Source organism: Manis pentadactyla, chromosome 9, assembly GCF_030020395.1.
Source record: "Manis pentadactyla isolate mManPen7 chromosome 9, mManPen7.hap1, whole genome shotgun sequence".
In the NCBI taxonomy this organism is placed as follows: Eukaryota; Metazoa; Chordata; class Mammalia; order Pholidota; family Manidae; genus Manis; species Manis pentadactyla.
In genome coordinates this window covers 9,998,060-10,023,223 of record NC_080027.1, presented here as the reverse complement: position 1 = coordinate 10,023,223, position 25,164 = coordinate 9,998,060, and the positions used below count along the sequence as shown (strand labels likewise).

Sequence of the window (25,164 nt, the reverse complement as noted above, 5' to 3'; positions counted from 1 at the left end):
ACAAGTTAGACACGGTAACAAAGAAAGGACAGGACAGACCCCTAGTGGCTCAGGACCCAGGCGGCAACCTCACCCTCACGGCTGTGGCCACGTCAATGACTTTTGTTGAAAAACAATATCCCACAGTTGGCATGGCTAATTTCAGGCTAATGCTCTTCATCTAGCTATTAGATTTGTCTTTATTTTATTTTATTTTTTATTTTTTTAGATTTGCCTTTATTTATATAACGCTGTAACTAGTTTATTAGTGCATTAAACTCTGAGCTAAGGTAAAAATACTCAGGTACACAGGGTAAACTTTCCTTGGAGAATTTTAATCGTCTACTTTTATATGGATCATTTATTAAGTTAGAAGGCTAAAAAGTAAAAATATATTTCACAATCAAAGAAAAATGTGGACTCTGGACCCCCACCAGAATAATCAGGAACAAAGCTGAGAATCCTCTCCACCGACACCTGGCCGAGCAGACCTCATCTCAGGGGGTTTGTAAAGGCGGCACAGACCTTTGGGAGGAAGGTGTGGAGGGAAAAGAGGAAGAACCAGCCCCAAAAGCCTTTCTCCTCGCCAACAAGGCCAGAGTGTGCCTCTGCCCTGCGCACGGGAGACGCGGGCGGCTGTGCGGACGACCCTCAGAGGCCTGGCGCACCGGGACGCCACCTCTGCCCTCGGCAGCCCCAGCCTCTCCCGAGTGCATCGGAGGGCAACAGGAGAGGAGAGGGAGGAGTCTACCCAACTGGCAATTAAATGCATGGTCTTTCTTCAATCTATTAAGAAAATACAGTGCTCGTGAAAAGGAAAGTAAGGGGTGCGGCAAGTCTAGAGTCATCTTAAACTACCGCTCTGCTGCCAACACAGCCCCGCCAGGCGCCTCAGCGGCGGTAAGGCAAAAAGCAGCTCCGGGACCGCCGGGCTGCAGGATACGGTCACCACCGCACGGTCAGCCCTGGCCTGGCACAGATCCCACCGTCTGCAGCACGAGTGAGTGACCTGCGGGAAAGTGGGCTCACCGTGCTCAAGCAAGGGGCACAGACCCCAGCCAGTGCCACGGCTCCTGCCCTCGCCTGCTGCCACCACCAGCCCACCACACCCTCTCCAGGCTTCCCAGGGCAAACCCGCGAGCACGCCTGCCCACAACCACACCCCCAGGGCGGCACAAGCAGCGTCTTCCAGCCGAAGCTGAACCACCTCTGTGTGCGGAGAAGCCTGACACTGAAGTCCTCGCCTCACCACTCAGCCTGCGCAGACATCCAAAATGTCAGGCCCTAGCTCTGTGTCCGCACTGGGAAGACTGCACACCCGAAGGCTGGGCAAGCACCCAGAAGAAACAACAGTGATGGCGACTCAAAACTGTCAGCCCGCAGGCACGTGGCAGGGTTTCTACGCACACGCGTTTGAAGTGCATCTTTGGAGAAACTTCCCAAACTCCTGATTTTCACTACGGGTCACCCACTGTCCCGTCCTGTGCATCTGTGGCCAGAGCCATGGCCGGTGTGCAGTCCACAACGCAGCACATGTCCTCTAGCCTCTCAGGAGGACTTGAATGTGGAGTCACCTGACTGCTACTTTACCATCCACAGGACTGGTGCCCAGCCTTCCATGAACTAACATCAGTAGTGAGCCAACAGTTCCTAATACCCTTTAATAAACAAATACACAGGACCATGCCCACTACTTTTCATGCCCGTTTAAGTTCTGTTGCAAGAGTAGACAAAGTTGAGGCAAACAACCCATCAACTGTCACCCCATCACCAAGCTGGTTAGACACGGCTGGGAAGATGAAGGGTCCCACCCAGGAGAGGAGGACAGCCCTGCTCAGGGATGGCAGGCGGCAGGCTCCGTCCACCTGGTGCTCGGGTTTGCTCTGCGTCCATGCTGAGATCCTGCTAAGGCCTAGCAACACGAGGCGTCAGCTCTGCCCACCTGCCCGGACGCCGGGGGTGCCCAGTTCTGCAAGGATCATGGAGTGGAGGACATGCATTCTCAGTTTTTAGGAAGCTCTAAAAATAACCCCAATCAGATGCTAAGAGATCCTGTGTGCCTTTAAATGACTGGTCGACCCCGTTAAGCATAGTAACCATGTGCCATTAATGACACCGGAGGCCGCCGACACTTCCTGAGGCCCTGGCGGAGGGAGGCTGCTCCTACAGCCTCCTGGGGTGTGGGGTGCCCGCAGACGTGTACCAAGGCGGTGGGGAAGTGAGTGTATAGAGGCACGGCCCACATGCCTGCTCTTTCTTACCAAAGCCGGGGGAAAGCCGCCACCCCCACACCTAGCTGCCGGTGTACACGGCCGCCAGGAATCAAACCGACATGCGTCCAGACAGGGCGGGGACAGGCTATGGACGGCGGGGAAGGCTATGCGAGCTCCTCTGTGGGATGTGCAGGGACCGCGCACTGGGGCTCTGGGCTGCAAGTCCAAAGGGCGGGGCCGGCGCGGCAGTGGGGGCGGGGCCTAGGACTCCTCGCCCATCTGGAGGAGGGAGTTGATGGCGGCATCCTTGTTCCCTCTCTGGGCTTCCAGCACGGAGCGGATCACCTCCCGGTCCATGTTGGGGAACATGTCCTGGATGGCTTTCAGGTCTTCCTCGTTACAGTGGGGCTGGGTGCTCGCAGCGGCCGGAGGCAGGGCCACGGGCACCATGCCAGGGCTGCAGACGGCGGGCATTCCTGAAAGCAGAAGACGGGCTTCAGGAAAGGCAGGATGGCAGCAGCATGTGGAGTGGGCTCTGGCTAAAGAGGACAAGGATGCCTCCTGCTGACCTGTGAGGAGTGGCCCTCAGGTTGCGTGCTGACTGGTGAGGTCACCCAGACAACACAACCTTCAGAACCACCCGGACACCCCATGGGAGAGGGGTGAGTAGCCGCGTCCTCTGATCTCCGGCCTCTGCTCGATTACCCCCACACCCACCTCTGGTCCCCTAGGAGGCCCTGGGTCTGCAGCACAGGGGCCAGCTTTCACTGACCACAGGCCCACAGGCCAGTCCTCGCCATCTACAGCAAAACGCCCATTCGCCCAAACACCCAAGCCTGCCGTCATTTCCTCCAACAGAGGTTACAGAATGTACGCTGCTCACGTGTCGGTCGTGCTCTGATGAGGGAAACACTCCAGCAGGCCCCTCCAACCCCGGTGAGGCTGCCTTGAGCACAGCATGCACAACAGTCATGGCCCCCGCAGGCCACCCTGAAGTGCTCGTGGAAACACACAGCGTCAGGGCGCACAGGCCCCCAGGGGTCTCCTGGGCATGCTCACTCCAGCTGCTGGCTGCCACCGACCACCAAGCCCCCCTCACTCCCTCTCTGTTGGATGTGGGATGGCAAATGCAGACAGATGCACTGAGGAGCCAGGCGTTCAGGGATGACCGTCGCCACATGCCAACCGCACAGAGTCCACTGGCCCCAGTGCTGTGCAGCCCGGCCCCACTCAGTGACCCTATTGCCTCTACACCTCGCGTCCAAGTGCCTGTAGCCCGATGATGCAGGGAACTCAGTACCTCCCTACGTGGCTATTAATCATCAGTGCCTGAAACTTCAAAAGCAGACGACCCTCCCTACTGGACCCATCAGGTGGGGGTGCTAGGCTGGGAATGACTATAGGCTATGCCTGCCCAGCCCTTTCTAAAGTCAGAAGATCCTAAAGGCAGCCAGACGTTAAGTCAGCTGGCAGGAAGGGCCTATGGTGTCTTGAGGCGGGTGCAGAGGCATGGCTGAGGGGCCCCAACACCACCCCTGCCAGGATGGGCCTGGGCCCTGTGGGCCCTGCCTCCACAGCCGACTCCCTGGCCTTTGGTCCTGGCCATGCTGACAGGCCAGCCATCGGCTCAGGTCATGGTGAGAAGACAGAGTCTGGGTGAGATCAGGCGACCAGGTCATATCTGGCAGGAGGCAGGGGAACCATGCCATCCCCTCAACCTTTCAGCAACAAAAGGGGACCCAAGCGAGGTCCATGTGGACACAGAAGGGGTGTGACGAGCCTCCCTTCCCTGTCAGATGGAGGGCTCAGGGCTGCGTGACTGCCTGTCCCCTCCAGAGTGGCCATCTGAGTGACCCTCGTGGCGTGTGGACGCTCCCCACACCTGCACTGCAGTGCCTAGGACAGCTCCCCTCCCCGGCAGTGGACGCCCATTTCCTGAGGCGCCACAGGCTGGCTGCCCTAGGTGTGTGCTCCCTTGCAGTGGAGGGGCAGGGAAGAGGCGGGCCTTCCACACACATCCCAGCCTGCCAGCAAGAACACAATACCTGGGAGCCAGGCCTGCCCTGGGAGCATTCCCCACCATGGGCCAAGCTGGCGAGACGCTGAAAACAGACCTCCCAGTCACCTACCTCTGCGTGCCAGGTGGAGACGCTCGCAGAGGACTCTGAACACCGCATGGGCACACTTCCCAGATGGGACAGCACAGGCCGAGGTGCCGGCCCAGAGCCCGCACCATCTCACCGGAACCATCTGCCTCCACAAAGCGAGCTCCTCTCTTGCTCTGGGCCCTGGAGGATGCCACCACCCTCCCCCATGCAACCCCACACACGTACACACCCCAGTGAGATTCTGGAAGTAAGGTCTTCACAGCAGAGCAAACTTTAGAACGAGCCTCAGAGCTTGCGAGTTTGGAACAACCTCAGGGAACCACGGGAGGTGGCGGCCAGGTGCTCTCAGGGAGGCGAGTGAGGAATACAGACCCTCTGGGGCAGATGCACTGAGACGCCATGTCTGAGGGGGAAGCACACGGACTTGAACGCGGCTGGCCAGCGGTCACAGCCTCTGTGCCGCCTCTGCAGGCCATGGCCTGCCCCTCAGCCTGCTGGCAGCACGACTCTGGGAGGGCCATGTGGCCGTCACAGATCCTCAGGGACAGTCACTCCAGGGGAAGGGCAGGCACTGACTTCCTAGAGTAGGATGTCTTGTTAACACTCCAGACAGACAACATGAACATAACCAAGCAGCTGGAACGCTTCCCAGACACTCGTTCTGCTGGCAAACGGGAGCTGGCTCCTGGGAGACCTGGCTGATTCCGGTGGGCAGGTGAGCACCGTGAGCCTGGAGGGTGCCACAAGGTGAGCTCAAAGGACAGGGGGACACGCCCGGGCAAACAGCCCAACAGAAGAGCCTGCCCTCTGGCCAAGGCCGGGTACCATGAGTGACAGGAAATGTTAGCACAGGCTGCAACTGCAGACTCACATGGAACTGCTACTTGGGAACCTGGGAATAAACTCAAGGTCTGGAGAAATGGGGACGTCTCCATGGTCCTAAGTACCTCCTGAACAAAACATGGGTCAGTTAATGGGAGAAAGAGTAGCATCCTGGTGAGAGGGGGCAGGCCCTACCACAATGGGGACGGCAGGGCCCTGCTAGTAGGCCCTGGAAGATGGGGCCCACCTCAGCAACGTCCTGAGTCCAGGGGGAGCCGCCAGGTCACCCTGCAGGACACTAGCCTGCACCCTCCAAATGCACCAAGCTGGCCAAAGCCCGAGTCCCAGGCTGAGGAGGTAGGCGACGGAAACCGGCACAGGACCCCAGCCTGGGTGCTGCTGCTGTGGGCAGCAGGGGACAGCCAAAGGCACTCAGAGGGACGGGGCTCAACACTGACGCCTGACGGGGATGGCTGTACTGGCAATGAGAGGAAGTTCTTGTTCGCTGGAAACACAACTGAGGTGGGGGTGGGTCAGCAGAGGGCATCAGGCGGGCAACACGGTCTGAAAACGTTTATCTCCTTTGTAACTTTCTTTAAACTAATTTTAGCGTGATTGTTGCAAAATTTACAAATGCACATAAAAGGAAAAGCTCGAAGTTTCCCTCCGTAAAATAATCTAGCCTTCCCAATAATAAATACCTGCAGGCAGACTGAAGGCGTCTACAAAGGGACTAAGGATAGGGACCAGAAAACAATAAATTCTGTCCCTTAAGCAAGCTGACTTCCCGTTAACCCCATACACTCTGGCACTGGGGACTGTATGGGTTGAATGTGCTCCAGGAGATGTGTGTGGTGACCTGGCACCTGGGAATGGACCTCATTTGGAAACAGGGTCCTTGCAGGTGCTCAATGAACACAAGACCCACTTGGAGCAGGGTGGGCCCTCGTCCAAGGACGGGGCCCTTAGGAGAGGAAGCTGAGACCCAGACACGTGGAGGGGCCAAGTGACCACGAAGGCAGAGGCTGCAGGGGCACAGCCACAAGCCCACTAGCCCGGGGCCACTAGAGCCCAGGGAGCCGGAAGCAGCAGGAAGGGTCCTCCCTGGGAGCCTCCAGGAGCCAGCCCTCCATCACCCTGACTTTAGACTTTGGCCCTCAGAAGTGGGAGAGCACAGACTCCTGCTGTTTTAAGCTGCACAGTGGGTCGCCCCAGGACACTCCCACCCTGCTGGGCCCTATCAGCCGCTGTTCCTCAGACCTCCAACGCAGGACAGCTCATGCTGACCCAACACACACTCCGGGCACGAGCACACTGGAGGCCCTGGGCGGACGTGCCCACACCCCGACGCCCTCGCAGGCGATGGTGCCCACCTGCTCTGCGTGACTGCGTGGTGGGGTCCCCAGCCCCAGCGGGGGCTCACGTCCCCCCACATGCTTTCAGAGCTAGACCTGCCACTGGGTTCTGTAGTTTCCATTTCTCCATGGAGACTCCTTTGTTTCCACTCATGGAGACACTCCACTTTAATTCCTTGAATGAACTACAGCCATTTAAGTTTCTGGGCCGTCTCCCTCAGTCCCTCTCTGTGGTCCACTTTTGTCCTGAAGGCGGGTAGCTCTCTGGTCTCTGCAGGACGGCGCCCCATAGGAATCGTGCTCCATCCCCCTGGCAGTGCTGCCGCTTGTTCCAGGGGCAGTTCAGGCACAGGGAAAACACTCCAAGCCTGTGTGGGGATCCTGCAACGTGGGGCGCGCCTCCGAGCTCCATCCCCTCCGCTGCCACGGATGTGTGGGGGCTGGGTCAGGGCTAGGGGTCCCGAGCAGGCCTGCCCCAGGGACTCCGACTCCCAGCCAGCTGCGGCTACGGTGCTGCTGAGGCCATTCTGCCCAGGCTGGTGGGAGCCCTGGCGCACCACACGCTGCCCGGACCCTGAAGCAGAACCTCAGTACGAGTACCTGGGGCCCCAGTCACATGTCTCCCTCCTCCCCAGTGCCCTGCCCCACAGAACCTGGCCACTTCTGCTGCCCTGGACTCTGGCCGTGGCCACTGTGGAGCAGTACTTGGACCCCAGCTCCCTGTGCCATGGCAGAGTCACCGCCTCAGGCAGAGATGGAGTGGCTGTGGGGCTCACCCCATTTCCCTTCTCTCAGGGGTGACAGTCTTACACTGCTTGCTGACCAGAGGCTGACAACAGCCACTGCCTCATCTACCGGCTGGCATCGCGGCTATTTATGGTGGGCTGGCAGAGTTCAGTGACTGTCATAGCCAGCAGGGAGGTTCACGCAGAGGCCAACATGAAATTCTGAAAACATAAGTCACAAAAGCTACAGTTCACCTTGATTTTGCTGCACTGCCATGAACTGCCATCTCATAAAGCAAATAAACATAAGAGAGATGATATCAGAGCACAAGGAATATCAGCTTTTTACAGTAACTCATATACGAAAACGTTTAGAAATTACATTTCTACATCTCCACATATTTCAACTTAACCAACTTGTGCCAACCTACCTTATTTGTATTTTGAGAAAGAACAAATTCTATTTCCTACATATGCATAAAAAGCTCAACCGTAACCCCAGACCCTTGCTTTTGGAAGGCCCTTCACTGTCATCTGAAGACCAAACTAAGCCACTGCACTGCACTCCACACCCCACATGCCTCCATCCCACGGAGCCCACCTGCCCAGGCAGAGGAAGGGCAGCACGCACCTGTGATGGGCACATAGCCGACACCTTGCTGGTACACGGTGGGCATCAGGACCACGGGCTGAGGTGGCATGACCATAGCGGCTGGCAGCGACTGAAACACACCAAAGATGACCACATGGTCACAGAGAAACATACCACACACCAAAACCATCCTACGAGAGGCAACACAGGGCCTGGAGCCCGACGGTGTCCAGCAGGCCACCGAGCCCTGTCCATCATCTTCGAACGCCCTGCCCACACTGACACCCTTGCTACTACTCGGCTGGCAGATCAGAGGTGAAGGACTGGGGCTAAAGGACACTGCAGACCTGCAGAACCATGGCTGAGGTACGACCAAAGAGAGCAGAGTTCAAGGACGTAAATTTATGCACAGATTTCAGGATCAACACCCATAGTATTTCACAACAGTCTAAGATTCTAATTATTTAGTTAAGTACACTGGCATTTTGTGACACATTTTCCAGTAAGATTACACTGCTGCTGGGACTTGCTTTCAAAACAGCCTGGTGTTAAGAGGAGAAGGGCTGGGGTTAGCAGAGAGGGTGGCTGCCGCTGGGTGGGCAGCCCATGCAGGGCTCACCACGCATTCCTCTGCCCTTCACACCTGCTGGACACGTCTCACAAAGCTGAAACAACAATACCACCAGCACTTGGGGGATGTAACAGAGACGGCAGGAACCCCGGAGCCTCAGCCCCAACCCTGCCCTCACCACCCGCTGCCCCAAGGGTCCTGGGGGGCCGTGAGGAACTGGCCTGCAGTGGGCTCTGCACTACAGCCCAGAAGGCAGTGCCTCATCCTTAACCCCGGCGACCCAACACCAGCTACGACATGGGCAGGGCTCCAGGCACAAGTGGAGAGGGGACACTGCAAAGCTGCTCCCTCAACAGAACTGCTGCGGGCAGAGCCCCTGCTAGATAGAGGGTCCTGGGCAGAGCTTGTGGCCCCGCCCCAAGCCCCACCCACCTCCCAGGACCCGCCCCTCCACCTGCTGGCCCCGCCTCTCCCCTGGCCGCCACCCATGCTCACCGTGTAGGACATGACCAGGTTGATCATGCCCTCCTTGTCGTCACCCTGCCGCCCACTCAGGCTGTACCACTCGTCCTCCACCTTGCCCTGCTTCAGGGACTCGGGGATGGTGACATGCGTCCAGGCGATGCGATCGTCCATGGAGAAGGCTCGCTAAGGGAGGGAGGAGTGGCCTGACCCCACGCCCATGGCGTCCTCTTGCTGAGGCCACCTCCAGAGCCTCACCAGCAAACCGCTGCAGGGGCTGCCCCTCTCTCGACCTTCTGGGGCCACGCCCCATCCCTGCCCCACCCTCAGGCAGATGGGGGCTGCTCCTCCCACCTATGGGTGCCCTAGTGGGTGCAGATGGAGGAAAGGGGGCGCCCTCCCTGCCAACCACATCCCTTACTACCCTGAGGGCCGCAGAGGGAAGAAGGAAACTGCAAGGGAGGGCAGAGGGTGCGGGACTGTGTGGCAGCCTCCCAGCCTTGCTTTCAGCACTCACCCTATTGTCCAGAGCCTCCCAGGCACCCTGGCTCAGCCTCGGAGGGATGGGGCACCCCAGACAGGTGCCCAGAGAACAGGGACACTCAGGTGGACTCGCTGCAATGCATGCCCCTGGGAACCCTACTCCCACCCAGCCACGGGGTCTGACCCACTTTAAACCCAACCCACTCATGACCAGCCGGTTGCCTGGATGCACACAGCGCAGGGGAGGGAGCGTGTACCCACACCCATCCCCAGAGCGAGGGAGGCCGTGCCACTGGGATGACGTTTCTGAATGGGAAAGGACACACACGGGATAGATACGCCTCACTTGCTGGGGACACCAGGACACCTGTCCCTTGCCATCCAGCCAAGCCAAGGCTCCTGGAGCAGCCTGGACCCAAGTATGCCCCTTGAGGCAGCCGCCCTCACCTCATCAAAGATCTCCAGGTAGAAGGAGTCCACGCCTGGGGGCACCGTGCACTGGATGACTTTATTCCAGCGCGGGTTCTTGGCACCATTGTGGGCCGTGGGTGTCTCGTACACGGCGTAGCCCAGCCGCAGCCGGCAGTAGGGGTCCATGCGGGTCATGCCATAGTTCTTTGCCAGCTTGGCCTGAAATGAAGCCCATGTCAGAGAGATGATGCCCTGTCTCAGGGAGACCTGCATGCTCACCCATAGTCTGCCCTTCAACTTATCACTCCCGGCCTATTTTGGGTGGGAATCCCACCGCTGGGATCTGCCGGGAGGCAGTTGTAACTGTCCCGGGACCCAGAACCAAGAGAGCCACTGGGACGCACCCCACGGGTAACTGCAGAGCTCGTAGACCTGCTGGAGCGGCTCCCTCTCCAACATTTGCTTGTGAGGGGCTGCTGGGGAGGGTGAAATAGGCAGGCTGTCCCGGCCCAGCCAGAAGCCACAGAGAACATGGGCCAGTTGGTGGCCGGCAGGGTCCCCTCCCCAGGGAGGGAGTGTCCCCAGTGGCTGAGCATGGGCAGGGGCCCAGGAAGTCGTCCCGAGTGTCATGCGTCCCCAAGCCTGAGGAGCCAATCCAGATGCCAAGCGTCTCATGACCCCAGCCTGGAGCCGAGCAGGCTGCACTGCAGGGAGAAAAGGCTGTGAACGCTGACCAAGGAGATAGAGGCTTTGAAGGGTCAGGTTACCAGTCAGCACAAACTCACTCAAAGCAATTACAGGCCTAAGTGTAAGAGCTGAAACTATAAAACTATTGGAAAAACCGGAGACCATCCTTGTGATCTGGGGTGAGGCAACACTTGCCTGGACGCCATGGCAAACACAGCCTGTGAAGGAAATGCAGAGCACACGGCTTCGGAAACATGGACACCATGAGAGCCAGGCTGGGAGCCAGCACCCGCACCCTGCACACGTCGGGAAGGAGCTCACACCCAGGCACAGAGAGGCCTCTGAGGCCAGACCAGATCCAAGCCCAAGAGCTCAAGCTGCGAACAACTACAGGGCTACGCGAGAAGGCAGGCGGCACCGTCAGTCGTGGGGTGGGGTCACCAGAATGGCCAGACCCTGACCATGCAGTGGGCCAACCTGACTTAGAAGCATCAACTTACGCCCACCACAAGCATGCACTTCCTTCCCCACTCGCCCCGCCTGTGATTTTCCCTATTTTGGTCAAACCCATTCTACTCTGTCCATCCCTCACTGCCCCGAGGGCTCCCAAAGGGGTCTGATCTGACATCATTGTCCTGGCAGTGGTCAGCTGTGCTCCTGCTAAGGAGTGACCTGGCCTCGACTCTGTAATACAGTGGGGTCTGTCCTGTCAGGGCCCCCGGGCAGCCTGCCAGGCTTGCAGCCCGCCTACCCACCTGCTCAAGGGGCATCCCCATGACAGGGACACACTCCTGTCAGTTCTCTGTGTGCTCTGTGTCTTGTTCTCTGCTGGAAGGAACCCACTTGGTATACAGTGGACCAAAGCTGGGAGCAGTGCTTCTAGGCCCAGACCTCCCATCCTTGGGTATCTCCTGCTGACCTGTGACCTAGTTCTTGGGTGGCTGAGTATGATCCGGGTGGTGTGAGGTGTGTGCTAGCCTTCTGACAGCTTCATATACCCTTTTTTTGTGCCATAAACTTGTAAGCCTTGCCCCCAGCTCCTTAAAAACTGCCCTGTTTTCCATAAAACATGCAGAGTCTAAAACTCGCTTGACTTCCCAGCCTCCCCGTAACTTTACTTCAGTCCTGCCCAACTGCTAAGGTTTTTTCTCTTACTGATCTGAAGCAGTTTTCAAGGCCTGTTTGGTGCTTCTGCCCAGAGCAGGGCTGAGTCCCTGCTCTGGCACCCGCATGCTGACTGGGTCCTGTGGCTGCCATGTCTCCCTGTGTGCTCCATCACTGACCTGCTGAACCCGGCCTCCCTGCTGCCCCTACGCTGCTGGGGACAGAACACCCGGGCCTTCATTCCTCAATGGCCTCCCTGAGATGCTGAGACTCTGCTTCAGTCACATCACGGGTGTCCAAGGAAATGTCACCTGCCTGCACCGACACCTGGCTCTGCGCCATCTGCGCAGCACCTGCCAGGGACAGATGTCTCCCTGTGTGCTCCATCACTGACCCGCTGAACCCAGCCTCCCTGCTGTCCCTATGCTGCTGGGGACAGAACACTCAGGCCTTCATTTCTCAATGGCCTCACTGAGATGCTGAGACACGTCACAGGTGTCCAAGGAAATGTCACCTGCCTGCACCGACACCTGGTTCCATGCCATCTGCACAGCACCTGCCGGGGACAGACATCTCCATCTCTCCCAGCCACATGCAGCGATGCGCAGCACCTCGCACGTTACACCAAGCTGGGGATGCAGGGAGTGAGCAGGGGAGGGGCAGAGCACATGGGAACACGGGGTGCTCCTGAGGGAGGGGAGAAGTGGGGGCTCTGGGGCAATTCCAGGAGTGGTGGGAGGGTGAGGCAGACAGAAGGCCCCACAGGACTGAGCAGGGAGATCCCCGTGCTGCACTCTAGCCGCCCAAAGTGCTGGCAGCAGGGCAAGCAGAGAGCTTCAGCACAGACCCCAGTGTGCAGCCATGAGCTGTGTGCAGGCTGGTGTTGGGGAGCAGCCCAGGACGCAGGCCTGAGCTTCCAGAAGGATGAGTGCCACCCACTGTGATCCAGGAGCAGCAGACTGTGGTGGGGGCACATCAGAGCTCAGACACCCACAGGACACTGGGGAGAGGCCCCGGGCGGCACATGGGCTGGGCTTTTCCTTCATGGCTGCACAGAATGTTCCAGTGGCCAAAACCATGTTACATCCTGCAGCGTGTTGGTTTTCATGGGGTCCATTCAGCAGGCTGTGGGCACATGCAGGTGGACAGCGCCATGCTGTAGGGCTGACCCCAGGGCTGTTGGCCCTCTCTGCCCACCACTCCCAACACCTGGACATGGGCAGGGCCTCCACCTCCCCCGTTGGCTGCCCTGAGGATCAGGAGACCATCTGCATGGACGAACAGTTCTCAGCACAGAGAGGACACCAACAGATGCTCATCACTAATAATCTTCATTATTTCTGGCAGAACCCTGAATAATGGTCAGTATTTTTCATGTATATTGCTTTTCATCAGATACACATTTCAGGAAAAACTGGTATGAGAGAAATTACATCTGTCCACGTGGAAAGTGCAGCATGAGAGCCGGAGTCCCCAGGTCAGCTGGCTCCTGCCCTCCCGCCAGCACCCACCTGCACCACGGTGATGCTGAGGCGGCCAACTGCGCCCACCGTGCCGCCGTACTGCAGCTGCCGGGCGGCCTGCGCGTCCAGCTGTACCTGCTGCTGCTGCTGGGTGGGTGTGATGCGGAGGAAGTCCTGCGGGAGCTCGCCCACGTAAACCTTCAGCAGGAGAGAAGGTGGCATCAGTGAGGCCGCGGCTGGGGCGGGCTGGCCGGTGGGCGGTGCTGCCCTCAGCCTCTGCACCTACAAAATGAGGGGCGCTGGGGCCTCCAACCTGCACCCTGGCCCTCCCACAGGCTTACTCTGTCACTCGGCTGACCCTCGCGCAAACCAGGGCTCAGAGAAGGCTCGCGGCACGTTTCTGACACTAAAAGCAGGTTTTGTGCTCTGAACAGACTGGCTGGATGGCTGGTTTCACACACTGTCTGTGTCCTCCTGACAGCTTTCCCAGGTACCCCTGCACCAAAGGCAAGGCTGTGCGCACTGAGACACTTGTTCAAACGCACAACAAGGTGAAGCCAGAACCTCAGATACCAAGTCACTGGGAAAGCACTCTGTCCCGCTGCACTTCAAGACTCCCACCAGGCCAGGCTCGGAACGCCGCAGGGCAACGGGGAGGCAGACCGACATAAGAAGCCACGGGGACCCTGCCCTCTGCTTCTCACTGACCCTTCTGCAGAGAAGGGAGCAGTCACAGGGGTCCGCTGGCAGGCTGGAGGGCTCGTGCCAAAAGGCCTTGCTTGGAGGATGACACAGCACAAGCTGGAGGAGCCTCGGGGGAGAGAAGTCTCCCAAGGAAGAGCAACAGAGGGGAAAGCGGGAGGCAGTCCTCGGCCAAGTGGGGGAGCAGCCCTGGAGAGGGTGACCAGCAGAGGTGGGCAGAGGAGGGACGCTGAGTCCGAGCTGGATGTCAGCCACTCCACAGCAAGGCCAGGCCTGCTGGGGCGAAGATCACCACAGCCCCAGGGCAGGGCTGCCTGAGGCAGTTCACATCCTCCTCAGCCATCCCAGGAGGACATCACAACGGGCTTCCAGCCGATGGCCTCTAAGGGCTACTTGTTTTGGGAAATGCTAAATGGACACCTGCGTGTCACAGTGGGTTCTGGCAAACTGTGTCCACTGACAGCCACCACCAGGGGCTATGTGAGGCGTTTAGGCACCTGTTAACACCTCAACAGCAGGGTTTCAGCCTTCCGGATGGCTCAGCATCCGGCAGGATTCCACAAGGTCCTGCACCCGCTGGGCTCACACACATAAGGGAAGCATTTCTCCCCCAGCATACATTCCGAATGTCCCTGGGAAGGTCCAGGCTCCAGCCCCAGCCTCCTGTTGTAGGCCTGGAGATCCGGCAATGCCAGGTTCCATGCTGGCAGACATCACCTGGAGAGCTGGCCAGGCAGAGCGGGTGAGTGTCGGCAACCCAGGCCACCAGCCCAGGGGCTCTGCCCAACTCATGCCTCTGAGAGCAAGAGCACTCCTCTCCTCTCCCCTCCCCTCCCCTCCTCTCCTCTCTAAGCCTGCACCTGACCCCCTCAGACTGTGGCACCCAGGGGCACCCTCGCACCCTTTGGGGAGACGCCCCCACAAGGACAGCATCTCATGCCTCCTCTGCACCTCAGTGGCCAGCCGGGGGCAAGCCTAAGGGCCTGAGCCCTGAGCGCAAGCTTGCTGGGGAGCAGCAGGTGCCCAGAGGCCTGGGGTTGCCAGGAGAAGAGCACAGTGCCCTCCCAGGGGTGGTAGGCCGCACTCCCCCAGGTGTGCCACACAGGCTACCAGCAGGCCCCAGGGCTAGCCCCAAGAAGGCCCGGTGGGAACCTCTGGTAGGCCACACGCCTCCAGGAGGGCTGAGATGCTCTGGGCTTCCCAGGTAAATGACAGAAGCTAAATGTCAGTCCCTTGGTGTATAGAAAATGCTCTCCCACCCAGACCTCTTCCCAGTGACCTTGCCAACCACCCACAGATCCTGCAGCCTCACCCACAGGCACCCTTGCTTTGTCTGCTCCCACGAATGCATCATCTTGCAGGAAAAGACTCACGCTGACCAGATCCAAGGGCCTGGCGCACACAGACCAACTGCCACTCACCCTGAGGGTCACTGCTCAGCTCAGGCCTGAGGGGAGCAGGCTCTGCCCTCAGAGGGAGGCCCTGTGGTGGCCTGGCATGCACGGCTGGGGCAGCAGGGGGTGGCAGGCGCCGCTGCTCAGACATGGGTGGGAGGGCTTTCACGTCTCCCTCGTCATCTCTGTTTCTTTTTCTGTCCCTGTCACTGGAAGGGAGCTTCTCGGGGTTCCGTTTCCTTTTTATTTATTGTACTTGTCTAAGCTTTTGTGAATGAGAATACACCTGCTTTTTAATGGGGGAAAAGGAAATTGTATCAAAAGGTCAGATAAGCTAGTGTGACTTCAACAAGTGTTTAACTGTAAAATTATGAACACGCAATATGGGTTTTAACAACCTAAGTTGCCAGTGCAAACAGAATATGGGAAGACAGAACTTGGAGACACAGACCAACACCAGCTCAGCCAGGTAGACACAAGGTCCCTGAGACACCCAGTGAGAGCATTTCACCCCTGTGGTCTTGCTTCCAGCCAAGGGGCAGTTTACAGACCCCCTGGCCAGTAGTTCTCAAACTGTCAAACTCCAGAAAAACAAGGGAAGTATGAGAGAGAGTCCCAGAGTGCAGGCAACGGAGGAGACATGGCGGGTAAATGCCACGTGGGGTGCTGGGTGGAGCCCTATGACAGAGGGGCAGTAACAGAAAAACTGGGATGTCTAACAAAATCTGGAGGTAGGTGTCACGTACCACAGCCAGGCTCTTAGTTGTCAACAATGCACCTTGGTGGTGTGAGATGTGAGCAGCAGGGCATGGGGGAGTCTCTGGACTGCTCCTAAGCCCAGAATTATTCCAAAATGCAGTGTTATCAGAAAAAATTTCAATGTAACAAAAAGCAAAAGGGAAGAAAAGGACACAGAGCTTCAGACCTTATGCTTAACAAACTGCCGGTTGTGCAACGAGCCTGCTGCTGCCGGAGCAGCCAGCCAGCCAATGCCACGCCGGGCCCACCACCTCTGCTCAGGTGGAACCGTGGGGCAAGGAAGGCTGCTGCCTTAAACAGCCACTAACAAAACCAGTTAGCAAGTCATTCACTGCAATAAGTCCAGGAGCCCATGAGAGCCGTACCACTTCCGTGGCCACACCGGAGGATGTCGTCAGTAAACAGCAACACTGAGAACCCAGGGCTCAGCCTAAAACTCATTTTTACCACACCATGGAGAAAAGTTTCAGTGGTTAAGTCAAAATATATGCTCAGATGGGAAAGAGGACAACTTCCCTTGTAATACACAATGGACTGCATTTTTAATATAAATTGGCTGACACTGACAAGATGAATAAATTGAACACTAACAATTTTAAGTCCCTGGTTAAGACTCAGCGAGCCCGCTTTGAGAAGCCCTCCACGGAAGTGCTCACGCAGGATGCTTGGTGCCTTGCTGTCAGTGATGGGGAAGAGGTAATGCCTACCAGCCATGGCCTGGAGCCCGCACGCCAGCCAGGGCATGGAGGGGGAAGGCGTGGGCAACGCGCAAACCAGAGGCTTTATGCCCAAAACGCTTAAGAAACCAACACTCGAGACTGAACTCTCTAGGGCTGGACTTTTCTTAAAACTAAAAGCTACTTCTATAAACTATCTTAAACACAGTCTCAAAAACAATTCCCTATGTCTTAAAGTAGCCACAGGACGTTCTGAGAATCACAGTAAACTGTCCTACTGACAACCATGCCCTGCCCAGCCACCGCCCTGCACTGGGCTTTCCCACCACTCAAAAGATTTGCAAAAGCTGGTTCTATTTAAAATGTGCTTTTCAAGTCCAGATGTCACTTTTGGCACAGAAAGAGAGTTTGGTTATTCATTTTATCACCTGCGTGCTCACTACCCAAGCTGATGTTTCACAGCACACAGAAACTGGACAGGCACGCAGTGAACCCTCCCGGCACCCGCCAGGCACTCCCGGCCCCTCCCGCTGCCGTCCTGCTGCCAACCAGCTGGCCCCCACAGTCAGCGGGAGCCCGTCAGCCAGGTACCCGCCTGCCTTTCATTTCTGTCCCTTGAAGGAACATTTTAAATGGCTTTTCCTCTTTGTCCCCCAGTGAAACTTCAATACAGCAGATGTACTATATCTGTTCATGTCTACTATGTGTAACTGCATTCTACACAAAAAGAGCAAGTATAAGGCTTCCTCTTTAATGCAGGCTTATGAATAACTAAGTAATATTTTTAAGTTACAAGTTAGGTTAAAAACTGAAAAATTATTCACACTTAAGTTTCCAACTACACTTATTGATCAACTTTTAATGTAACTTATTTATTTATAAAATATCAGATTACCCATTCAAATCATGTACATTAAAACAACAGTAACATAATCAATAATTTGAAAACTCATTCAACTGTTACTTTTGCAGCAAAAATAAAACATCTGAAAAAATACCTTTCTTAAAAAATGTTTTTAGTGAATATAATGTTTACTTTTGGCTTGATAAGAGAAAGTGTTCTTTCACGAACTGCTACATGTTCTTTCAGCACTTGACACAGTTAGCCATGGGCCGGATGACTTTGTGGACTAAAAATAAAACTAACAGTTCTCAGGCAGTTCCCCCAACGCACACCAGTACCAGGGACCGAACGACAAGTGCTGGTCCACCCGGGCCTGGTCGCCGCCACCTCCTGTGCACGTCCACACCCGAGCTTCCGTGTCTTACCTTCCATGAACTTTGTAACAGTGTGACACCCAAGAACCCCCAAAGGAGCACAAGGTGCTAAGGAACAGAGTTGTAGGAGAGGGCCACAGCCTATGGCTGGCTCTGCCCTCCAGGGAGCCTCTGGGGTTAGCATCATCTAGGCTGAGAACAGGCCTGAGAAGGATCTGGAGCCCCTGCCACACCCAGGCTCTCCACACAGAGGCCTCCTGGACCCAGAGTTAGCAGCAAGGCTCTGCCTCGGCATCACACGCGCAGCTGGGGCCACGGCAGGGAGCTGGACCAGGCCAGGCTCGAAGGGACAGGGTACAACAGAACAAAAACTGCTGTGGTCAAAACTGAGCAGGCTGCAGGCCTCGCAGGTCAAGTCGGGAGCTCTCGGGGATGCTGGGCCTGGAGGAAGTGACCCTGCAGTCCACTTGTCTCAGGGGCTTGAGGCCCCACCTACAAGGGGACTCACCACTGGACTCACCCAGGGCCGGAGCGCATGTCCTGGTCTGGCCCAGGAGAAATGCCTGGCCATAGAGTGACCTGGGAATGGACGCTGGGCTGAGACCCAGGATGGTGAGGAGGGGTCACGTGGATCTGGCGGCACCATGGTGGCTCTGACAGAAGGCTGGTCCTGCACACTGCACGACAGGGAGGGGGAAGGCTCTCGGACACTGGGCACCAACCCCCACCCACCAGCAGGCCCACCGTTGGGCCAGTGGGACTCGCCCCTGCTCACTTACGTTTTCTGAAATTCCAACAGCACCCACGGGATGCCCTGGTCACATCACTAGCCCATGGCCCACACTTTCTTCTACCTAAGTCTCCAGTACCCACCCCCCTCCTCCGTCTCTGTTGAGGACCTTGCTCCTTCTTGAAATGGGAGAAAGGAAAAAAGCAATCGGAAGAGAAGGTCTGGCACTGGGGCACTTCCCCCACTGCCTGCTGCGCCACCAGAGCACCGAGCGAGGCTGGCGATATGAAGGCATCGGGCATGGAAAACCTGGGGAAGGGCCTGGGGAAGAGCCCCTGCACAGAGCTGGTGTATGGAGGGCAGAAGTCAGAGCGGAGGACAGGTGGCCTGAAATGGGGGACCTCAAGGCCACTGAAGGGCCCAGAGAGGTGGGAGGGGGAAAGAGAGGAGGGGCAGGTGAGTGATGCTGGTGAGGGGGGCAATGAGGGGGTCAGGTGAGGAGGTGGAACAGGTGAGGCAGGGGCAAGGGGCAGGTAGGGGGGGTAGGTGAAAGGGGCAGATGAGGAGTGGGCAGAGGAGGGGACAGATAAGGAGGGGGAGAGGTGAGGAAGGGGCCGGGGAGGCAAGTGAGGGGAGCAGATGAGGAGGGGCAGGTGACAAGGGGGCAGGTGAGGGGCGGCAGGTAAGGAGGGCAGGAGAGGAGGGCAGGGCAGGTGAGGTGGGTGTGCTGTCCCTGCGGCGGCTCTGACGCCGGGTGTGGCAGCTGGTGGACCAGTCGAGCGGGTGTTGGCATGCAGGCAGTGAAGGGCTGGGGAAAAGCCAGGTTCTGGACCTGGTTTGGAGGCTGAGCACGTAGGGTGTCCTGAGGGGTGGGGACGCAAGGTCGTCCCAAGGGTTTGGCCTGAGTATCGGGAGAAGGCACAGTGGGGTCCGAGGGAAGGAGGGTCTGCTCTGGGAGATGTCCAGCACATTCTAGGGAGACAGCAAGGCGTGTGAATTCAAGAGTCTGTAGTTCAGGAAGGAGGCCTGCGAGAAGTGCAGGAGCCTCAGCAGCCAGGGGTGCTGTCACCTGCCTGTGGGTGTGCGGAGGGCCCTAGAACTCCCCGGAGTTTCCCATCACCTAAGATGACTTAGAGCACAAAGTGCAGGTGGTCCTGGGGCCCTCGGATGGTGCAACAATCACCCCACCCCCGCCCTCCACCAGGGTGGTCCACAACCCCTGCTCCCATCACCCAGCAGGTATGGAAGAAGAAAGGGTGGGAAGCAGGTGGAATGGTAAATGGTGCACCAAAAGCTTCAGGCAGGGTGGCCCCAGGAAAACCAAGGTTTCTGAGAAATGGAAATCCTTCCTAGGGACTGAGCAGCTCCCACATGCAGACACTCCCTGTGGGCCAGGCCTGGGGCTGCGTGGGCTCAATGCTCCTTGCACGAATGGCCTAAGGAAGGTTTGTATATGAGGACACCGAGGCACAGACGGCAAACACCTGGCCCAAAGCTGGAGCGCTAAATGTCCTCACACAACTTCACCAAGCCTCCCGACGGATTTAAATCCACCGACGATGGGGAGCAGCGGTGAGGTGGAAGGGCTGGCAGAATGTTCAGGACGCAGATGGCAGGCAAGGACCAGAGAACAGAATGCCAACATTGCCTCCTCAGCAGCCCAGAGTTCTACACGCAGCAGAGAGACTGTCAGGAATCAGACAACAAGCGCTAGAGACAAGCTAAGTATGCCAGTGAAGGAAATTCTAAAAGACGAACTGGAAGCAACAGCAAAGCAGCCCCAAGAGGGAGGTGTGAGCACCAGGAAAGGGGAAGCCGGGGTGCTAGGAATGGCAGTGCATCCACCGGAGGAGGAGGGTACACACAACAGCCAACCTCAGATCTTCAGGTCTGCGTGTGAAAATTTCTAGGATAACCACAGAGAACACAAACACAGTGTGTGTTTTCCAAATCAGTAGAAAAGAAAAAACTGAGTTAAAAACCCTGTATTTAATCAGTCCAAAATAAGGTAAGGAAAGAAAATGAAACAAAACTAGGACAAATAGAAGCACAAAAGAAAATGTGAGAAAGAAATGTGTGCAGGCACATATAAAGTGTTCAGCGCCAGCTGGAAGGCACACTCAGATGCCACAGATGTGACTTCCAAAACCGGGCTACATGCTGCTGGTGACAGGCCAATCTGAAACACTCAAAAAGATGTCAAGCCAAAGAATGGACAAAGGGCACCAGGTAAATATTCCTTAAAGGGAGCAGGAAGAGCCCTGTGCGGCCAGCCACTGTACCTGGGAAAGAACCGGCAACTCTAACATAGACACACTAACTCAGCCTTAAAGGACCCAGGCGCACGTTCACAGGGACCAGAGAACGAGACCACCGACTGGCTGCAGGAGGCCGAGCCCTGCGGGAAAGGGCTGCAGGACAAGACTGTCCCTGTGAGCAAGATATGAGTGTGGGAAACCCACGGGCTCACAGTAGCCCCAGAAAAGGGACCACCAAACACAAGCCTAGAAAGAAAATCAGCTCCTTCCTCCGAATGTTGGAAACAAGAGGAGAAACTTGGCCTCAGCTCGCCTTTCCCGTGCATGCCTGTTTCAGCACCACCAGGGAGCCCTTTACAACAGCCTCAGTTAATGAGCAGGGAACATGCGATAAAATGCAAACATCCCCTGTGAAGTCGTTGCAGGCCTGACAACCAGACCAGATGGCCACGAGCCGCCACCTTGACCACAGGCATCTTGAGCCCAGGGGCAGCAGTGCTAAGAAAGGAGGGCCCACCCATCTGACAGGTCTAAAGGCAGGGTGAGTGGCTGAAGGCACACCACTTCCTCGGAGACGGCCTCCCACTGGGCCTCCACTGCACCCTCATGTGTGCTGCAAACCTCCCCCAGATTGTGATGGTGAGGACCGGGGCCCCCAGTTACTCCCAACAGGCACCCGGGGCTTTCTAACAGCTTGTGGACTGAACAGAACACTGAGTGGACAAAGGTTGTCATCACAAAACACCAGCGTTGCTGCAAGTGGGGAACACAGCTGTGCTGGAAGCCCTCAGTGGCTCGGTGGGGGGAGGTAGGATGGGGGGCATCCTGAAGACTAAACGCCAGGCGTCTGAAATCCAGCCACTGGCTCTAGAGGATGGAGGCACCAACCCCGCCTTAGCCACCCACCAGCCCAGGACAAAGGCTCCCCTCTTTCCTTCCCATTCCCAACTACTCTGCCCGAGCCTCCTTCCGTAAGAGTGGGAGGGCTGGTTGCTGGTCAGACTTCAGGGTCAGCCCGAGTGGGAGAGTTCAGGCTCTGTCTGGCTGAGTTGCCCTGGGCAGAGGGCTCCCTCTCAGTGGTGCCACCAGGCACACCCAGCAGAGAGAGACCTACCTCTCTGTTTCCAAGCCAAGCACCCTGCTTCCCAAAACCTCCACAGCCTGCAGCACAGCGGGAGACGGGGGCCTGGCCAAGGCCCAGCCAATGCACTCTGGCTGAATTAAGCCTTCCTCCAGCATGCTCTCATACCTGGCAAAATCCCCCTGCCAGTACTGCCTAACCAAAGGGCAGAGGGAAAAGAGGTGTGCACCAGGCAAACACGTTTCCAACAAAACTACTATAGCTGGCTTAGCTTACAGTTCACCCTAGTATAGTTTACAGATAAAACTCAAAGGCCAAGCCCCCTGCTTCCCTGCAGACCTCCCAGCTGGACTGTGCCTGGCCACTCTTGGCATGCCTGCCACTCTGGCAGACAGGCACAGGCCCTGCCACCCCAGCTCCCAGACTGTATGCTGTGGTTGCCCCTCTGTGCCCACCCCACACCTCCTGCTCCTCCCTCAAGTCCCAGGTGACATGGGACTTCCTCCAGGACCCTAATTCACCCCAGTCCCTGTCCAGGGCAGGTCACAGTTTACACCTAGCTCTTAGCACCTATAGACCTGAGCGGACTGTCACCATGAATCACCTGTGTGGTCATGCACGCCACACTGTGAGGTCCCAACAGCAGGCACTACTCCAGGCTGTTCACTGTACCGGGCTGCCCCCAATGCTGGCATCAGTGACACTGGCTGAGCAGGGCACACGTGCCCCGGTTGCACTCGGGACACATTCCTGGAGCTCCTAAGCATCTCCAGCCCAGACCTAACGCTACTGCACATCTCCAGGCCACGGGGAACACCCCTAAAACACTAGCTGGTCCAAGTGTGCTGCTCACCAACACAAAAGACACAGGCCACACAACTCCGTGAAGAACATGCAGGAAGCACAGTCCACATGGAAGGTCAGAACACAGGCACTGTGACAGCATGGACACCAGGCCTGTGGGCTCTGTACTCCCATCGCTCACTGTGTGAGCCACCCCAGCTTTATGCAGTCAGAACTCAATGTCCCCTCGCTATCAAGACAGCTAACATCTACCAGGTGCTCACTTCCTGCCAGACACTGGCCCTGCATCTCACATGTTTACACGCAGTCCCACGCCACCGGCGAGATTTTGGACAAGGGCACCCAGCTCCCAGGAGGTGGAAGACTCATGTCAGGCCAGGTGCAGGGCCGCCCTCCCTGGCCACTGCACCCACTGGACCCCAGGGAACACTAATTTAACTCCCGTGCTCCTCTGATCAACCAAGTGTGTAGAAACGAGGCATGCTGACAGTCAGGCTGCCGTAATTCACCGTGGAGGGAAGATGGGAAAGCTGAACGTCAGGGAATCCAGAAACCGGCCACTGAGGGGCCATTCCCCAAAGAAGCCTGTTAGAAGTGTGCGTCAGGTCCAATTCAAAGCCCTCGGAAAGAGCAGCTGGGCCCAAAGGGCGTGTCTAACAAAGCCTGGGTCCTCCCCTCACACTCAGGAAGGATGCTGGGTAGAAAGGGATCTTCCTTGTCAGGAGAAAGCGCGGGCCTCAGGTTCGGTCCGGCTTTCGGAGGGAAGGCGCGGGAGGAAACAGGGCCACCTTCTCCCGCTCAGGGGCACAGGCTCGCCGACCTGCCGGTAAACCTCACCGCCCAGACAGCCGCCCTCTGCGGTCTGAGCTGCTGGGAGCCTCCCCGGCCTCCGTCCCGCTCCCCCGGTTGGCAGAGCAGCTACGGAGACGACAGGACTCTCAGAAGGAGGGAACGGGGGCTTGGAAGGGCTCCCCGGTTCCCGGGGCCCCACCTCTCGTTTGGGAATGAAAAAACAGGGTTTGAGAGGTGGCCGCCGGGAGCTCAGAGAGCTCAGGGTCCAGAATCCTTCCCTCAGCGGGGAAAACCGAAGCACAGGGGTCTCCTCCATCGGGGACCCACTTTATGGAACAGCGCAGAATCCTCTATGAAGAGACCGGTGGGGTGGGGGGCCTCCTTCGTCCGGGGCGCCGCGGTGGGACCCCGCCCCGCCGCCCCCGCCCGCAGCTCACCGGCCCGCGCTGCGTGCTGACGGTGGTAGCCATGGTGCTGCCCGCCCGCGCCTTGCCCGCCGAGCGCGGAAGCGCAGGCGACTCTCCCTCGACTCCGGAGTTGCGACGCCAGAAGATCTCCCCGGGAGGCCACCGCCGCCACGGTCAGCTGACGGCCGACCCCGCCCTCCAACGCCGTACGCAGCACACACGCACACACGCACGCACGTTCCCTGCGGGCGCCTGCGCACTCGCTCTCCAGTCACCACCCCGCGAGGAGGGGCGCGCGAGTGCTGTGTGCGCACGCGCGGAGCTGCACCGGTCCGGACCACACCCTTCGCCGTAGGGCGGGACAGGGAACAAGAGCCAAGCGCCAGCCTGCGGTTGGGGGCGTGGCCTAAACCGGAGAGGCCCCGCCCCGCCCTTCTGTCCCCCTGCCCCTGTCTCCTAGGTCCCTATGCAGCTGCCTTCTGCTGCTGTGCAGACCCTGGCCTCCACATGGTCAGCCTGTGTGCCCCAGAGCTGCTGGAGATGAAGCGTCCCTTTAAAGACTCCCTGCTTGCGTCCTCCTCCATCAGAGAAGTGGTGGGAAAGGCCCCTGTCAGCTGGGCCTAGTGCTTGCCCTCTGAGCGTGGGCGGTCACAGAACATCAGGAATGACTGCCACCAGATGCATCAATACTAAGCCAGGCCGCTCTGATCATGAGTGACTCACGGAACACAAACGCCGTCCAAGCCCGGTGATATACGTCTCCCTACCCTGACTGAGAAGACTTACATCCTCAGCCTCTACTAGTCCTCACTCCTGGTTAAGAATTATGAAGCCTAATCTGGGAATACCCTGCTTCCTGACAGTATCCAACCCAGAGCAGACCCCCTTCCATAAACCTTACCATAATACCTACAAAAGCCCAAATCCTATAATGAGTCCTTTCTAAATCACCCTGTGCATCCCCATGGTGTGTGTACTTAGCTGCAAGGAGTGATTATCCAACTTGTTGAGTTACAGGTGTGTTCCTGATGGTAGGCTGGAGGGCACTGGCACCAGACTCAAGCCTTGAACCATCCTTTCCTTTGTGTGCACTTTCCAGAGCCATCAGAAGTAGCCGACCCACTGCATGATCTGTGTAATAAGCATATTGGCCATAGCAGCTAAGGGTCTCAGCCACTTGATCACCCACCTAATTGCCCTTCACTTGCACTGTATCCCATGCCACCATTGGTGATAATTTGAGAAACTGGGATGCCACCGCATGACAGATTCCCGTGACACAATTTCCCCCAGTGAGGATTTTATCCATGTGCTCATCAAATATATGAGCAACCCAATCCTGAAATCCTGCTTTGAGAGACTCTTCT

At 57.5% G+C, this 25,164-nt stretch overlaps 1 protein-coding gene across 1 annotated transcript; it reads right to left on the bottom strand.

Annotated features, from left to right (window-relative positions):
• Positions 1-293: 293 nt before the first annotated feature.
• TOLLIP (toll interacting protein) lies at positions 294-24,006 on the bottom strand. The gene is made up of 6 exons (XM_036875777.2): positions 23,828-24,006; positions 13,024-13,173; positions 9,758-9,940; positions 8,861-9,013; positions 7,834-7,924; positions 294-2,668 (listed from the first exon to the last, which is right to left on the bottom strand). The coding sequence occupies exons 1-6, from the start codon at positions 23,858-23,860 to the stop codon at positions 2,454-2,456; spliced, it is 825 nt and encodes a 274-aa protein (XP_036731672.1). The 5' UTR covers positions 23,861-24,006; the 3' UTR covers positions 294-2,453.
• Between the last annotated feature and the right edge of the window lie 1,158 nt (positions 24,007-25,164).

What these genes read in the sequence shown, in the direction of transcription:
- TOLLIP (XM_036875777.2), bottom strand. Translation starts at nt 23,860, where the DNA reads ATGGCTACCACCGTCAGCACGCAGCGCGGGCCG. An exon ending in TCAGCACGCAGCGCGGGCCG is followed by an intron (nt 13,174 to 23,827) that starts GTGAGCTGCGGG and finishes CTCCTGCTGAAG; the next exon opens with GTTTACGTGGGCGAGCTCCC. An exon ending in ACCTGGTCATGTCCTACACG is followed by an intron (nt 7,925 to 8,860) that starts GTGAGCATGGGT and finishes GGTGTGTTTCAG; the next exon opens with TCGCTGCCAGCCGCTATGGT.